General features: G+C 41.5%; 1 protein-coding gene across 1 annotated transcript in view; it reads right to left on the bottom strand.

Annotated features, from left to right (window-relative positions):
• Positions 1-17,366, bottom strand: part of GUCY2C (guanylate cyclase 2C) — a 75,713-nt gene that overhangs the window by 30,007 nt on the left and 28,340 nt on the right. Inside the window, exons 11-16 of the mRNA XM_044455333.1 lie at positions 15,070-15,151; positions 14,121-14,226; positions 8,126-8,188; positions 7,495-7,566; positions 5,826-5,930; positions 4,310-4,396 (exon numbers count right to left, since the gene is read on the bottom strand). Of these exons, the coding sequence (XP_044311268.1) occupies positions 4,310-4,396; positions 5,826-5,930; positions 7,495-7,566; positions 8,126-8,188; positions 14,121-14,226; positions 15,070-15,151 (515 nt within the window). The remainder of the gene's footprint in view (positions 1-4,309; positions 4,397-5,825; positions 5,931-7,494; positions 7,567-8,125; positions 8,189-14,120; positions 14,227-15,069; positions 15,152-17,366) is intronic.

Raw genomic sequence — 17,366 nt, 5'->3', positions numbered from 1 at the left:
GAGAGAGGGCTGCTCATTCCTTTGCCACTGGGGAAAATGCCTTGGGTTGTGGTGATAAAGTGAAAGCGGCAAAGAATATTATGCCAATAGGCCAAACAACAGGAAGAACAAGCAAAACTTCCTGTATTTTAGGTGAATTAAAAGAGGAGCAAGATACTTGGAAGTGTGTTCTTGTTTTTCATGACACTCCCTCTCTTCTGGCACTTTACACATGCTGAGAAAGCTGAAGAGCAAGGATTACACCATACACCCACCCACACAAACATCTGAGACAGGAGCTGACATGAGTGAAAGCCATCTCCTATATTAAATGTGGGGAATTCTTCATTTATTTAGCATGCTGGATGCAAACAATAAACAAATTCACTTTTCTCTATATTATGTGCTAGAAAATGGAAGACACTATATCTGTTTTTGCTAACTTGTGGGGGCTTTCAAGACTCTATTTTATCCACTATACTGTTGAGCATCTAGAAGAAGCTACTGTGGGAAGTCATCCAGACTTTTAAGAACTGGGTTTCACCACTTTGCTGATGATATCCAGTTCTATCTTTCTTTGTCAATTGATTCCAAGGAAGCTATGGAAGTCCTGAATCATCATCTGGACACCTCAACGGGTTGGATGTGGGTTGAAACTGAGCCTCAAGAAGACATACTGTTGGTCAGTAGCAAAGTTAATTTAGTACTGGAGGTTCAGCCTGTTCTGAATGGGTTGGAGGTGCCTGAAGGTTCACAGCCTGGGATGCTACCTGGACAGTCAGTCAGTTGCTTTGGCTAGGAACATATTTGGTTAACTTTGGCTGGTACATCAGTTGCATTGCTTTCCACAGAAGGAAGATGTGGCCACAGTGATCCACACCTTAATCACCCCTCCACTTAGATGATTGCAAGGCAGTCCTGTGAAGAAATGCCTGGTATATAAGTGTTGTTATTTGTTTATTCACATACTTATATGTCACATACTTATATGCCACCAAAGTGGCCTCCCTTGTTATGTGATGTTTACTTCATGTGGCCTCTGTGAGGCTACAGCGTATCTGAGCAGACCTGAGGCCTTGCTTTGTCACTGTCAAAGGTATGTTGTTTAGTGATGTTGTGAAAGCAGGGCGAGGGAAGAAACAATCACTTTGAATTCACTCTGAATTGCCTAATTTAGGTAAATTCAATTCTGATTGGTTGTGTATTCCAGTTAGATGAAAAAGAACAGTTGAGAAATGACCATTATCAGCTATTTGTATTATATTGCATTCATATTCTGTCTTTTTTCCCTCTTGTGAGGAGCCCAAGTCAGCTTAAACGGCTCCATTTTACCCCAACAGCAAACCTATTGGTAGGTTAGACTGAGAGGCAGTGACTGGCTCAAAGTCCCTGAGTGAACTTCATGGCTGAGTGAGGACTAAAGCCTGGATCTCTCAGGTCACCAGTCCAACACTCTAACCACCACACCGCACTGGCTGTCTAGTTAGGAGTCCAGGCAGTCTGTGTTTAATGAAAGAGAGAGTGAGAAGATCTGCTGTTTGGTGGCTGGCGTTGCAGTGGGACTAAGAGAAAGCTGAATTGAAAATAAATAGCTTGGGGTCTGGATTCCTCAGCTCAGCTCCCCCAACTCCAGACTGCTTTCTCTCTGCTTTAAGCCCACCTTGCACCAAGTGTTCGTGTGGGCATCTAGCAGGAAGCAAGTTCAAAGAGAGTTCTGTTTCTGCACACACAACTTGTGGGTTTTGCATACTTTGAGCAAAGAATTCTGTAATTTGCATATTTTGTGCAAAGAAATATGTACTTTGTGCTTTACACAAAGAAATCATTAGCATTCCCAAGTGTTTGTAGACTTGATCTCAGCTTGGCTCACTTCCAGGTCAGGCCAAGCATAGGAAAGAAGGCCAGTGAGTGCAAGAGAACTGGATTCACATGGAGCATGGAACAGGCCGTGGAGCATGTTTGGTAAACTAGAGTTCAAGAGGAGTGACCTAATGACCTGGGCTAGCTCTGTGAATGAGATAAGAACTAATTATGAATAATGAATGCTGTAAGGTCTGGCATAACCAGATCAGAAAGAGATTAGATAAAATGACCCTGCAATGATGGCTGTCATTGTCTTGATGGAGCACCATGAGTCACAGGGAAAGCCACCAGCACCTGGAAATCAATAGCAGCCAGCAAACACAGACAAAGAACTTTCTTTCTTTTCACCCATGGAGAACAGACATGGTCACATAGTGAACAGCAATAGAAAAGATCCTCAAGAGCAATCAAGCACCCATCAAGTGATTATCATAAGCAGAAAAAAATGATAGACCTTCCCATTTTGGTAGAAGCAAGTCCAAGGAAAAGAGTATAAGAACCAGACTTAGAAACTGGAAGAGGGCAAGCTCTGAACACCAGCCCAGAATGCAGCCCAGAATGTGGAATATCTCTATTCACCCTTCCTACCCGCTGCAAGGGACTGCTGCTCAAGACAACCCAAAGACAGGCCTCCCTCTCCCTCTGTTAGCTTCTCTTTATCTATAAGGCTACTCGGCAGGAGGTTATGCACCTCTTAGAAATATAGAGTCAGACGAGGATACACCCGCATATATGACATGAGAAATATAAGAGAGGGAAAAAAGTCTGCTGGCACCAGTTCAAATTGTTTTCTCTTTTTGCAGATCCTGTGGTTCATATGTGGGTGTGTGGAATTTCTCTTGATGTGTGTGCAGGGAAATGGGTGGGTGGGAAGGCTTATACTGCTCATACTCAGGCATGGCCTTGATCTTGATTATGTCCACACATTTATTTATTTAACTTGTATCCCACACTAATAGTCTTGGAGGACACATGCTTACAGTAAACAAACCAATGAAGATCATCTGCATGGGATACATTTAACATAATTTAGCCCTGGAAATTATGACTGAAGAATAATGTTCATAGTATCCAGCCTGAGAGAAAGAAAGGGAAAGATCCCTTCACCTAGAAAGCTAAACATTAGGGAGAAGGATTTGAATCTTAGCCTTGTCCCTGATGCCTAGGTTTTCACTGATTTACCACCTGAGTGGGATCTAAACATAAGAAGAGTGAGAAAAGTGTCTGTTGCAAATCAATAAACAGAAGAAGTTAGGAATACATAGGAAAGGGGTGTGCAGAGAGATTAATAAAATTACTCTACTCTTGAAACTCATGATCCCTTTCTTGTTTGAAATTTAAGAGTGGGGAGAGTATAGGCAAAAACCTACATTTGTCACCAGTTTTTCACATTGTAGATATCTAGTGAAACCTCCTTAGTTTTTGTTCAAATTCAACTTCTTCTTGGTATCACTGAAAAATCTTTTCCTGAAGAGTGGTTCATTTGTACCACTCTAAAAAAAACAAAACCCCAGCAACCACAATCTCAATTTGTTTAATTAGCCATGTTCTGTTGCTTAGGAACAGGATTATGTTGTTCTTCCTCTTCAGCAAAATAAGCTTGCAATGGCACAACTCTCAACAAGACCCAGAATTTCAGATTTTGTATTTCACATTGAAGGCTTGGAAAGGTATTTACAGCTTGTGCTGCTAGTTAGTTTAGGACAGAACAGAAAGCAAATCTTCAGATGTTTTGGACTTCAGCTTCCAGAAACCTCTGCCATCATGGCCAATGGTCAAGAATGCTAGGAGCTGACTTTCAGAACATCTGGAAATTTATTTTCTGCTCACTCCTGGTTTAGCAAACTATTTTAACCGCTATTTTGTTTTGTATAGATATTGCTTGGATTCACATGCCCCAATAACCCATATTCTAGGCTGAGTATAGTTTCAAGGTAGGTTGTTCTTGAAATGTGAGTTGTGTTGTGTGAACCCAGCAATTCCCAACACGATAACAAACCATTGGTTCTGTGTTCGTGTGTGTGTATGTGTGTGTGTTTTGTGGTTACAAACCACAGATTCTTAGCATGGCTGGGTTCACACAACTCATGGTTCAAAAAGAACCCATGGTTTAGTAACAACCCACACTCAGTCCATATTCAGCCTTGAGTATGCTTTGTTATGTTGTTTGAACCCAGTCACTGGCTGCTTCCAAGACAATGGATGCATTGCACTACCAATCAAAAGGTAGCAAGTAGCTATCGCCTCTTTTCCTACTTCCTCACCCCACCCTTTTTAGTAAGAAAAAAGATGGATAAAGCAATGGGGGGAAAACAGGAGGATTCCAAACTTAAAATACTGTCTTCTGGACCACTAGTAAAATTCTGTAAATGAGGCAGTTTGGTTGCAAAATAAAAGATAAGTGGAATCTGTAGTGCTAATGCAGGCAAAGTCTCCATTAGTTCATCACTGCCATCCATCTACTTACCTTAGCAATATCATACATGACAGAAATTTTGAATTCCCAGTCCATGAAGGTGCCATCAGGGTAAGAGATTTTATCATTTAAGACATCCTGATATAGAAAGAAGCAAAGCTTGGTAAGAAACTATGCTAAAATTAACACAAAACAAAAGAAGCTCTGTTGCTCCATAGGAGTAACAATCTAAAATCCATGATGGGGCAGTACCTCTGTTAGAACCAAACGAAGTAGGGACCAAATTTTTGAGTCCTCCAGACCCCTTCATTAGGTTGCATGTGAGTGGAGGAGCAACCAATTTGTATTGGTTTTATTCCAATACAAATAAGAGTTTTGCGGGACTCTGATCTAGAATGTGACCACTATGGGGCAAAGTCCTTGCTAAAGTCCTTCTTCCTGTCACACCAAGTTCCAGTTCCCATTGTTCCCCCACCTGCAACTTGCTTTTAAAAAGCAACTAACACAATTGCTAATTGTGTGAATGACATCTCTGGGTCTCACAGACTTCCAGAGGAAGGGCTCCTACTGTTATGAATAAGAATGGATTGTACAGGTAATCTAGCTTTCCCTCCCTAATGATGTTTTTTCCAGTAAGAAAGAACAAGTGGTATTAAAACCCAAACAATTTACATATTAAACAGTACTGTCTAGAGCAGCACAGATTAACAATAAGTTCACTGGACAGGTGAGAGAAAGAAACAAAGATTATCCTCTGGTAACAGCTGCAGGACCACTAGTGCTTATCCAGAAAACAAGTTTTTGAGCACTGAATGCAATGGGTTCTCAGCTATTGCAGGTATCTAGATGTCCTCCCTCAGGGAAATGCTGCTGTTTACCTGAAACCCATTTCCCCCTGGTCTCAGAGATATCACCTTGCTGCTAGAAAAACATCATGTTTGCTTGTTCCCAGCTCCCACTTTTATAGCAATGAAACCAAGAGTCTTGTGGCAGCTTAAAGACTAACATTTTTATGTCATAAGCCTTCAGGAACACAGTCCACTCCATCACTGCAATGGTGAGTGTTGCAGATACCACATGTGACAAAGCATCCTAATCCATTTTGCACAATTTTAAAAGTGTATTTAGTGTGTGTGTGTGTGTACACAGGATGATGAAAATTGTTTAACCAATTTCTGATACTGACCCCTACTCCTGTTTAACCAAGTCTCTGATACTGACATGTTAGGCATGTCATGAGCAGAGCTGGCTAGAGGTGGGGTTCAGACTAGATGGCCTGGGAGGTCCCTTCTGACTCGCTCTGTTTCTTTGTTTCCTTAATATCAACTTGAAGTAAAGACAGTGATTTTCTAGATTTCAGTGAGCTTGCATTAAGTAAATGGGAGACAATTGCCCTCTTGTAGGCTTCATTTGAGATATTGATAGTGATTTGGAGAATCAAGAGATCACACAGAGTATGCTTCTCCTCATTCTATCCTTCTGGCCTCAAGTACTACTTGTTTTTAGAGGTGAAGGGCTATTGACTGCCTTTGCTACAAATTGATCAACAAACTACAAAGCTAATTACCCGCAGTGAGCCTCTTTCACAGTATTCAATCACTCCATAGATCATCGAGTCCATCTTGACTGTCCCATAGAACTTTGTCAGGTTGTAATAATCAATCTGAAGGAGCTAGAGCAAAGACAATCTACATTTCAGCATCAGAAGACTTATAATAATCAGGTATAATGTTAAAGAGCAAGTTCCCCAGGATTTCCTTCACCGAGGGTCACAGAATGACAGTGGCTGCAAGGGAGCACTTTTGGCTACTGCCATCCAATCCCACATCGCACGCTCCAGCCAAGGGTGGCATCGGCAGGAGCATGGGGCAGGGAAGCTGGCAGAAGAGAAGGCCCACCTTGTTCGGTGCTCCAAGGCCCTGCAGCTCATCAGTGGCATGCTTCTGCTGGCCTGTGGGGCTGGGTATGGCTAGTGAAGGGGACAAGTCTGCCTGTTAGCTGCCCATGCCCCTTCCCCACAACTCAGTTGTGGGAAGGGAAGCCCAGCACTCATAGTCAATATCCTCCCCTTCTCCGCCCAACTCACAAATGGGAGGCAGGCCAGGTGGGAGGGCAAATCTGCAGGAGGGGGTTTATTGGCTAAGTATCTCTAGGAGAAGTCCAGGCTGAAGGTACCATCCTGACCCTTAACCCCCACCCCCAGCTTGGTTGATGGAACGCTCACAGACAGGAGGGCAAACTGGTGTCTGTTGCACACCCTTTCCCAAGTCCTAATTGGTGCTGGTAAAGGCTTGGAGGGATGGAGAGGAGATGCTTCCACATGCTCCCTGGCTGCCTTCAGCCACCCTGCATGTCTTCTCCTGTGTAAAACTGATTTGCCACTATGTGAATGCAGTGCTGCACTGGATGGACCTTTGGTCTGATCCAGCATGACAATTCTTATGTTCTAATGTTCTAGGTGACTGGAAGAAATGAGGCACCTGGCACTAGCCTTGGAAGGCCGGCACAAGGTGGTCCACCTGTCTCCCACTCTGTTTACCGCTCTCTGCAGCAGGATCAGTCAGGGCAGTGGATGGCAAGCCACTTCAGGGCAGAAAAGCAGAGAGGCTAATTTCTTCCTGCTACCACCTGTGCAGTGGAGAGGGGGCTGGCAGCAAGCAGGGTTCAGCCGGGGGGCCTTGCTTCTTCACAAGGAAGCAAGTGTAGGCAGCTCGTACTTCTGCGTGCTGCCACCTCAGGCCCCAGATGGGCCAGGGGTGGTGCACTGTGCACCCCAGCAGCTTCTCCCACTTAGGCACTTTGCTGGCTGTCATCAGCGAGAACCCCTTGACCAGAGTGGCAACCCTTTTTTGTTCAGATAACAAGCTAAACTAAGGAGGGTTGTCTAAATCCTAGAACAAGCCATGGGTACTTGGGCTGGCATAGCATAAGCTGTGGCACAGATACTGCTTCTTGTGCTCTTCAGGAGAATATTACTGCCTAAAGCCAGTATATGTTTTAATTCAAAAGTGATTAAAAAGTGTCTGCAGAAGACAATAGTAAAGATTGCAAGGTTACATAGGATAATTCCTGGAAACTGAGCTAGCATGTCACATTACTGCCCAAAGTGAGTTATGGCATATTGTAGAAGCCTCATGGAAAAAATCCATGATATGATGATTAAAGAAAATATATAAACAGAGCTACTGATTTTGCTGTGTTTGCGGGTGGCTGTAAGCTGTAGGTATAACATTTACCTTGTTTAGGTCTATTTTCTGTCTCTCTGTAAAGTTTCCATCACTGTGTTTGAAATCCTTCAGAATAATCACCTAGAAAATGAAAGCAAATGAAAAATGATAGCAGAATCACAGTAATCCATATACAGCAACCTGAGAGCTTTGCATAAGTAGATTAGGTTTCAGATATTAGTTTCATTCACTGATATTTACCTCAACTAATATGAGAAAATGACCACTGTTAGCATTTTCTGTGTTGAGATATTAGCTATATGAGCAGAGGCAGGAACTACCATGAAGCATACTAAATATATTAGAGGTGACAGCAGAAGAATTAAGCTTATGGGAGTAAAACATACAGTTAATCAGCTACATTTCTTATGAGAGTAAAACATAATCAGCTATACTTCCCACACTCAGTTAGACGGTGGGTTTCGAGGCTGAAGCTGTTGCTCTCTACAGTGCACTGATGGTTTAATGTCTTCATTGAGCAATAACAAGAAGTTTCCAAAGGAAGAGGTTTTAAAGAAGCACAACATCACCAACCTGTTCCTAATCTATTTAGGTTTGCAAATAGCTGGGAATAGGCATGAGATGGAGCCTTAATTGTTTTGCAAAGGTTCTGCTCTAGGGAGGTTGGAGTAACTTATACCTTCTTGTCATATTTGCCTTGACGCAGCCTCTGCATTGTGTCCCGCCTTTTGTCTTCATCAATCTGAAGAACAAAGAAGGTTCTTTAGCTGGCTTCAATAATATACTCCACCCCTGGTGTGTGCCAGAAAACAAAACATAACTCTTAGGTGTTCCACCATGGGTTGGGGCATCAGGCTCAAGCACACGCTCAGAACATGAATACTATTGAGGTCCTTTGTGCAGCCACTGCTTTCCATGTATTACTCGTCATTCATAGACTTCACTTTAGGCAGCTTCTGCCTTGTGAAGAATAACTTTCATTGCATTTCCAAACAACACTGAATACCTGTGAAAAACCAATACCTCCCAAATACTACATCAATAGCTTTCACTGTGTGGAGCATGGTTCCACTGTGTGGAACAACAGGTAAAGTTAAAGGCATCTCTTAGGTATTATTTGGAATGTACTAACTGATGGATGCAACAATTGGTGGTCCTTTGGAACTCACGGAGTTTCCTTTTTAGAGGGTTGCCCCCATGTTTGAAGGCTTTGTGTGTGCCTGCTGTGCAGTTCCAGTGTATGAGTGTACAAAGAAAGAAATTTACTAATGCAGGGGGAGGTTGAAAAGGCTCTTCCTGCTGTACAGTTTTGACACAAAAACATAAGTCTCATTCAATTTTGCCTTTTAAAAGGAGAGCACCAGCAGCTTGGCTATTCTTCCAACAATCTATTACATGTAGACAGAATATTATGTTGCCTTAAAATCAGTGTTGCAGAGGGGCTGGGAGTCAAAGTGACACCCACATCAAATTTCCCTCTTTCCTTTGAGTTTAACTGCAATCCTCACAGTAGTAGAAGCAAACAGAACTTCCAGCAATAATATATTAGAGAGAGCAAAAAAGATGAATCCACACAGGTATCTCTTGGACTCTTCTCAGGTTGTAGCTATGGGGACCTTGCACTTCAAGAGTTACCACTGCTATATAGTTGCACTACTATACCACTGCTTAAAAATCATTTATGGAATTAGCAAGCAAAGTTAAGTATGTGCTTGGGGTGTGCTTTTACAGGTGGTGTGAAAGGGTTTTCGACCAATATTTGCTCTAGAAATCTTTGTATCTTTCAAGACACTTGCACCAACCTGCATAATAGGTTGCAGTGCAAATATTTAGCCAAAACACAGTTAGTTGGTTTTCTACACTCTTCTGATAAACTTACCTATCTCATAAGCTTATACTTTTCATAGAGAAACAAATGAAAGATCAAGTTACATTCCTGTGCTAAGGTTGTATCAGTTTGATCCTAACAAAGACATTCAAACAGAAGCATTTATGCTGCTTTGATTTGACTTTTGATTGAGCTTGTCACTAACACCTAAGCTTGATGGCATGAGAAAAACAAGGTTTCCTACTGAAAGTCAGGAAATATATGCATCAGATAAAGAAAATGGACCATCATCAGCCCATGTGTCTGCTGATGATGCAAATGACATGAAATATTGTGACAGATAAATAAAACTAAGGGCACCATCTAACCTTGCTGCCCATAATCTCCAAGCTCAGAATACTGCAGACTTCCAATCAAAGGAGGAGAAGGCTAGGATTGTCTTTCATTTCCCTTGTCCTCCAAAACTTTGGGAAGCCAACTGCTTCATCTAAACATTTTCACCATTCCTGCATGGACAACCTTTGAGCTCTGCCTGAATTCTTTAGGTTGTGCCTTGCTCCTCTTCTGAAAGTGGCCCTCTAGCAGTTGTCCTAAAGGCAGACTTCCATCTTCAGAGCAGCAGCAGCACAGAAAGAACCACACCAGCTGTGAGGACAGACGGAGGGCTCTCCAAAGATGGTGTATCCACTGCAACCTCAGAGGGCTTTCCCTTTTCATTTTTTTAATTATGTTAAATACAAACATATATGAAATGGTTGCAATTTGTAAATGCTAACAATTTTTAGTCTGGTTCTATGCTGTCTCAGAGCACATCATGAGAAAGGTGGGGCTAGATGAATCACCAGTTGGAATTAAGATTGCCAGGAGAAATATCAACAACCTCAGATATGCAGATGATACCACTCTCATGGCAGAAAGTGAAGAGGAACTAAAGAGCCTCTTGATGCAGGTGAAGGAGGAGAGCACAAAAGTTGGCTTGAAGCTCAACATTAAGAAAACTAAGATCATGGCATCCGGTCCTCTCACTTCCTGGCAAATAGATGGGGAAGAAATGGAGGTAGTGACAGATTTTATTTGCCTGGGCTCCAAAATCACCGTAGGTGGGGACTGCAGCCAAGAAATTAAAAGACGCTTGCTCCTGGGGAGGAAAGCTATGGCAAATCTAGACAGCATACTAAAAAGCAGAGACATCACCCTGCCAACAAAAGTGTGTATGGTCAAGGCTATGGTTTTCCCAGTTGCAATGTATGGCTGTGAAAGTTGGACTATAAGGAAGGCTGAGTGCCGAAGAATTGAAGCCTTTGAATTGTGCTGGAGGAGACTCCTGCAAGTCCCCTGGACCGCAAGGAGATCAAACTGATCAGTCCTAGAGGAGATCAACCCTGACTGATCTTTAGAAGGCCAGATGTTGAAGATGAAACTCAAATACTTTGGCCACCTAATGAGAAGGAAGGACTCCTTGGAGAAGATCCTAATGCTGGGAGATGGCAAAAGAAGAAGGGGACGGCAGAGAATGAGGTGGCTAGATGGAGTAACTGAAGCAGTTGGTGTGAGCTTAAGTGGACTCTGGGGGATGGTGGAGGACAGGAAGGCCTGGAGGAATGTTGTGCATGGGGTCACGATGGGTCGGACGTGACTTCGCGACTAACAACAACAAATGCTGTCTCAACATTTCCCAGGTCACAGTGAGAATGTCACCTTTTCCAATGGTGGGTCAGAGAGCATCTACTGATCATGGGATTGCACCCTGAGAAACACTTAAAATTGTAAGAATTATGCAGGAAAAGACACACATATTATCCTGTTTAGAAGGGAAATGTAGCTCAGTGATGATAAAAAGCAATGAGGTAAATACATTACTTCCAAAAAACATAACTGAGAATGTTGGGGGAAAATAATGACTAACCATTAAAGGAATTCCATTCAGCAGAATGGAAGTGTTTGTCAACAATTCTAGGCATCCAGCTGGAGCAGCGACCACAGGGCTGTCAGATTTAATATACATTTAAGTGGAAGATTGCCAAAGAGGTCCCATGCAGTCAGATTTGAGTTCCAAAGAGGAAATTTCTCTAAAATGAGGGAACTAATATAAAGGAAGCTAAAAAGTCTGGAGGGCCAGATTCTTTCAAAGTCCTTGATGATTACTCAAAATCACAGTAACAGAAACTTAGGTAGTATGTATGCCACAAGTTAAGAAGAGCAGCATGACATCCAAAAGGTCCCAGCATGGTTAACAAGCGGTGTCAAGGAAGTGATTGGAGAACAGACATCTTCCTTCAGGAAAAGGGTTATCTTGCCCAAATGAGGATAGGGGAGTGGAAGTTCACACAAGATGCAAATAGGCAATAAGATTCAAAAAGGCATTTTGAGGAGCACATTGCTAGCAACATCAAGGCCAACAACAAAGAGTTTGTTAAATATCTTAGAAGCAGGAAAGCAGCCAGAGCAGTAGTTGGACCACTGGATGATAATGGAGTTAAAGGACTACTAAAAGAAGATAAAGAGATGGTGGAGAAGCAGAAGTGAATGGAGAGCTGGACTAGATAGGCCACTGGTCTCATGCAATGTGGTTTTCCTTAATTCACTGAAGTAGATACAGGACAGATATCTGTGCCTGAACTAATGTTTTCAGGAAGGGAGTCTAAGGAACTAAAGCAGATGGTGGTGACAAGAGATAGGATTTTCAAACTTATTGACAAACTGAATAAATCACTGGGCCCAGATGGTATCAGTTGCAAAATTTTTAAAGAGCTCAAATATAAAATTGCTGACCTTTCTACAAAAATATGTAACATGTCCCTAAGATCAGCCTCTGTACCGGATGACTGTAGTGTGGCCCATGTAACATCAATTTTTTAAAAAGGGATCCAGGGGGATCTGGGAAATCACAGGCTTAACATCTGTTTCAGTACATTTTAGGAAGTATTATTAAAGATGGAATTAGTAAGCAAATAGAAGGCCAAGCCCCAATGAAAATGAATCAACTTAGCTTCTGTAAAGTTGAGTCCTGTCTCACTAACCCCTTAGCGTTAACTGAGGGTGTCAATGAACATACAAACAGGGATGATGCAATAGAATCTGTTTACAGAGACTTCCAAAAGGCTTTTGACTAAGTCCCTTACCAAAGAATCATGAACAAGTTTAGCAATAATGGAATAAGAGGAGAGGTTCTTTTATGGTCAGTAACTGGTTAAAGAATAGAAAAAAAAGAGTGGGAGTAAATGGTAATTTCTCCTGATGGAGGGGGGTTAACAGTGGGATCCCCCAGATTTCTGTTTTATTTGAAAAATATATAAATGATCAGGAATTGGGATGAAGTGGCCAAGTTTGCTGATGATACCAAACTATTTAGGGTGGTTAAAATCAGCACGGATTGCAAGAAGCTTCCGAAGGATATCTCCAGACTGGGAGAATGGGCATCAAAATGTCAGATATAGTTCAAATTGCAAGTGTACAGTATTGCACACTGGACAAAAATTCCAAAAACTGAATATAAGCAAATATACCCTAACCCCAACCTTGAATATAAGGTTTCAATTTTTGAGCTGAGAAGGGATCTGGGCTGGTAGTAAGTGATCAAGAAAAGGATCTTAGGTCTATAGCTCAATGAAAATGTCAATCAAGTGTGCAGCTGCTGAGAAAAAGGCAAACTCTTTGCTAGGCATAATTAGGAAAAGCATTGAAGATAAAACTGGCAAGATCATGCTGCTCTTATATAAATCTATGGTGCTATCACACTTAAGACTATTGGGTATAATGCTCATTTGTTGTTTCTTTTAAAAGATACTGAAGAGTTGGAAAGAGCACAGTAAAAGGCAACTGACAAATTCAAGGGATTGGAGCAATTTGCCCATAAGGAAAGGTTACAACAGCTGAGAGAGTTTAACTTAGAAAGAAGTTATTCATGGAATAATCCCATGAATCTGATCAGTGAGAGATTCAGGACAGATTTCTTCATATAGCGCATAGTTAAACTATGGAATTTTCTTCCATGGCTTTAAAGGGGAATTGGACAAATTCAGGAAGGAGAAGTCTGTCCACAGCTACTTGTCCTGATGCCTAAATTCTACCTCGTGTAGCAGGGGCAGTATGCCCATTTAAAGCAGATGCTGGGGAACTTGTGTGGGAGGATTCTTATGCATTCATATTCTCCTTGTGGGACCCAGTGGGCAGTTGGTTTGCTACGTTATGAAAAGAATGCTGGAATAGAAGTAACCTGGGTCTGATCCAGTATAGCTCATCATGTTACATTCCTAAAAGAAATAATTAAAATCTGAGAAAAAAATATAAGACCTCCAGGACATTCAGCCTCACAGAATAAAGCATCAGTCCTCACAAAATACTAACTCTGTTTTCAGGAGGACTATGTCACCAGTTCTCATTGACCTCTCTGCTTTATTTTTCTGCTGGCTCAGAAATATTAGAAGGTGAGATTCCTTAACCTTGAAAGACAATGCTCTTAAATAATTCTAATGATGTTTTAATATGGTGTGTGCTGATCTGTGATCACTAAATACAAAAACCTATACACAATATCCCTGGACAAGGATCTGTCATAGGCAGCTTTTCACCCAGACTGTTCCAAGACCTTGAGTATGATTAGTAATATTATCTCATGAACTCATGGCACAGAGGCCTAGTGAGAAAGAATGTGTGCTTCATCGCAATTATGAAAAGATTGTTCATGGGCATACATTAAATTGGATAACTGGCTTTAATTCCAGCGAGGAGATTAGGAGAACACAAAGCATTTTTTTTCCTATGGTGCAATCAGTACATCCACCCTAGTATGCAGAAGACACTTGGGACCATCATATGTGAGGTGAAAGAAAATGCCATCTCCTACCTTCAGACTGACATGACTTGTTTCATTGGTCTCCAAAGGCAGTATCTTCTCAGGTGGAATATGGGACCATTTCTTTTGCTGGAGTTGGTAAGCTCTTCTGTATTTCCTGTATAAAAAAGGTAAATTTAAAGGTAAAAGGTAAAGAGAGTCAGTGTGGTGTAGTGGTTAAGAGCGTGGGACTGGGACTCAGACGATCTGGGTTCTAGTCCCCGCTCGGCCATGGAGCCAACTGGGTGACTTTGGGCCAGTCATAGACTCTCAGCCCAACCTACCTCACAGGGTTGTTGTTGTGGGGATAAGATGGAGAAGGAGAATGATGTAAGCTGCCTTGAGCCCTTTGTAGGAAAAGGCAGGATATAAATAGAAATATAAATAAATAAATAAATATAAATGCCTGTAGGAATTCTTGGAACACTGAAATTTGGAACTGGAACTAGTCATAGACATAAAGGAGAAGTTAACAACCTTAGAAATGAATTACTACAGAAGACATTTGACTGAAGCTGAAAACAGATCTTGGAGAGAAGCTACTAAAGACACCGACCTCAGACAAGTCTTAATCATGCTTCTAGCACAACCAGCATGAAAAACCCAATGAAAACCAGAATGCTTCAGATATGGAGAGCAGAGAATCCATTACTGAAACTTATCTGCCAGAGTGTGAGAGGAGTGAGGAAGAAAAGATGGAAAAAGAGCCCTTACTCCCAGTTGGAGGAACTGATTAAGACCTGGTTATACTGGTTATACAAAGCATGGTTAGAACTGAGCAGCAAATCTACCACAGAGAAACTGATCCATTGGCAGAACAAGTAGTGTGCTGGAACTTTTGTAATCTAATTCATTTGTGCTGAGTAGCTTTTGTAGAGAGAAGACTTCATAGTGCACACTTCAGAAGGAATTTGTGGACCTTTGACCAGGAAAGCGGAGGAAGAGGAAAAGAGGGATGTACCTCAGAACCAGCAGAGCGATGATGAGAACCAGCACAACTGTGGCAGTAAGTGTGAAAACTGCTATAGTCAAGATGTGTGGGCCTGCAAAGCAAGACATGGGCAATCAGATAATAACAAGAACACAGAAGGCTGCCTTGCATCAGGTATCATAGGCAGCACAGCTATGCACACCAGTGGCTCAGGAACTTGGGCAGGAAGCTGCTGTTGCCCTCCTGTCCTACTTGTGGGATCCTGTGAGCAACTGGTTGGCAACCCTATGAACAGATCACCAGACCTGATATACCCTTGGTTTGATTCAGCATGGCTTTGCTCAAGTTCTTAAGTCAGATCATTGGACCATCAAACCCAATGCCATTGTTTTAATCTTTATTTTACAGTTTCAAAAATATTGCAGAAGTACAAGTTTATAAAATGTGTAACGAATTCCTATGTCCCTTCTCCTCCCACAAATATTCCATGTGCACATTCTTAGTTACAGAAAAGGTATGTTACACTGAAGCTCATGTGTTGTGTTTTGGATAGTTGTGATTACTAAGCATTGTTCTTTATGTTTTCTTGACAAGTTACTCCAGAGAGAGCCACGAGCTGCTGCTGGTTTTATTGTTGTACTGTCTCTTCTAAGGTACTGAAATATTTGTCATGGCTCCTCAAAACCATCTTTGACTCTCATGCTTTTCAGAACTTTAAGTTGCCTGGGTAACTTTTTCACGAGGACAATATTCCATACTCTATCCAACCAAATCTCCAGTGTCAAAATAACAGCGGTTTTCCAAAGCCCTGCTGGAATCTGACTGCTTGCAGACATAAAAGTATGAATATCTTTAAACAGTGGGTCTTTTAAATAATCTAGAAACAAGTTTAATATTGCTCATTTGGGATCACAGGGTACCATTTGACCTGTGATAACTGATACTTCATTCATAATTTCTTCCAAAAAGGACTAAACCTTCCACCATGTACAAATAGGACCCCATTTGCCAACATCTCCAGCAGGTTTAGAGGTTATTCTGTGACATTTTATAAGCCTATAGTGCCATCTGTGTGCTGTTTGTATGCTCTTGTATTGTTGCCAATGCCAGCTTGAATAGCTGTTTTCCCTATAGTTACTGCCAATCTAATATTTCTATGTTACACTTCAGGTCTGCTTCCCATGCGGATTTTAAAGAGTGCACGTCACCAGTCACTGAGTCACATACAATCTTATAAATGTTTGATAGTAGTTTCTTGGAGGACTATGTCAAATTTAAAAGTAGTTCCTCTATGATGGGGTGACCAAACCAAGACTTGTGAGCATCATGCAGCTCACTGAGTTTATTTTCCAGCTTGCCATTAGGTGTTTGCAGCCACCTGCAGGTGCCCACATCTGACATTTAGCATATGGGGTTCCTCCATTGAACAAGTCTGACCACCCCATTCTATGCTATTTAGGGATTAGATAGCATGAGGCGGCGGCGGCGGCGGCGGGGTGAGGGGGGGGGAACCTGTGAAAGCAGAAGTAAATTGGATTGCTTGATATATAGTCAGTGATCAGCTTCAACATTTCCCAGTTTCTCTTTTAGTTGTGTTCCTGTAAGGAGGTTTCATATATTTATAAAGTTGTCTGAACATGTAGGGTTCTGTTTCCAGTCCTTACATTGTCGTTCCCTACTTTTGTTGTAAACGAGTGGGTGAAGGCAAAAAAGAACAAGAGATGAAATAGCTGGAGCCAATCTTTAGTTCAGCTGGCTCAGATATTTGCTCCACTAGAACAAAGGAACTCAGGAGCTTTTTACAAACAATTGGTTGTTGTGGCAGAAATGGTGATGCTGCTGGGCAATATGTTCTAAAAGAGCATAGTTCTAAGGAGATCCATGTCCTTTGCAAGGTATACTACATTAATATCTTTGTGCTGCATCATGATACCATATTAAATTTGGTATTCCACATCCTCCCAGGTGCATGGGTTTATAAAGAACATTGTTCTTGGGACCTGTTTTATTTTGTGTATTAAGTTATTATCTAATTTTTCTAAATAAATTTGAAGCCATGAATGTTGGGAAGTCCTCAAATAGAAGATTCAAATGAGATAAGATCATCATTTTACATTAAATCGAATAGATTTCCTTAAGGCATCAAAAATAATTTTCTTTAGAGTTTCCATTTGTTGTACCGCCAAGATATTTATGTGTTTCAGACAGAATTTAATTTTAGATTGTTGATATAAATATAGTTCTGAGGAGGTGACATTAATTATGATAATTTCTGAGTTTTCATAACTGATTTCCATTCTTGACAATCATCCATATTCCACAATTTC

This window comes from Varanus komodoensis, unplaced genomic scaffold, assembly GCF_004798865.1.
Source record: "Varanus komodoensis strain SLA01 unplaced genomic scaffold, ASM479886v1 scaffold8, whole genome shotgun sequence".
Classification (NCBI taxonomy): Eukaryota; Metazoa; Chordata; class Lepidosauria; order Squamata; family Varanidae; genus Varanus; species Varanus komodoensis.
Note: the sequence above shows the minus strand (reverse complement) of the source record. Positions and strands in the feature narration are given on the sequence as shown.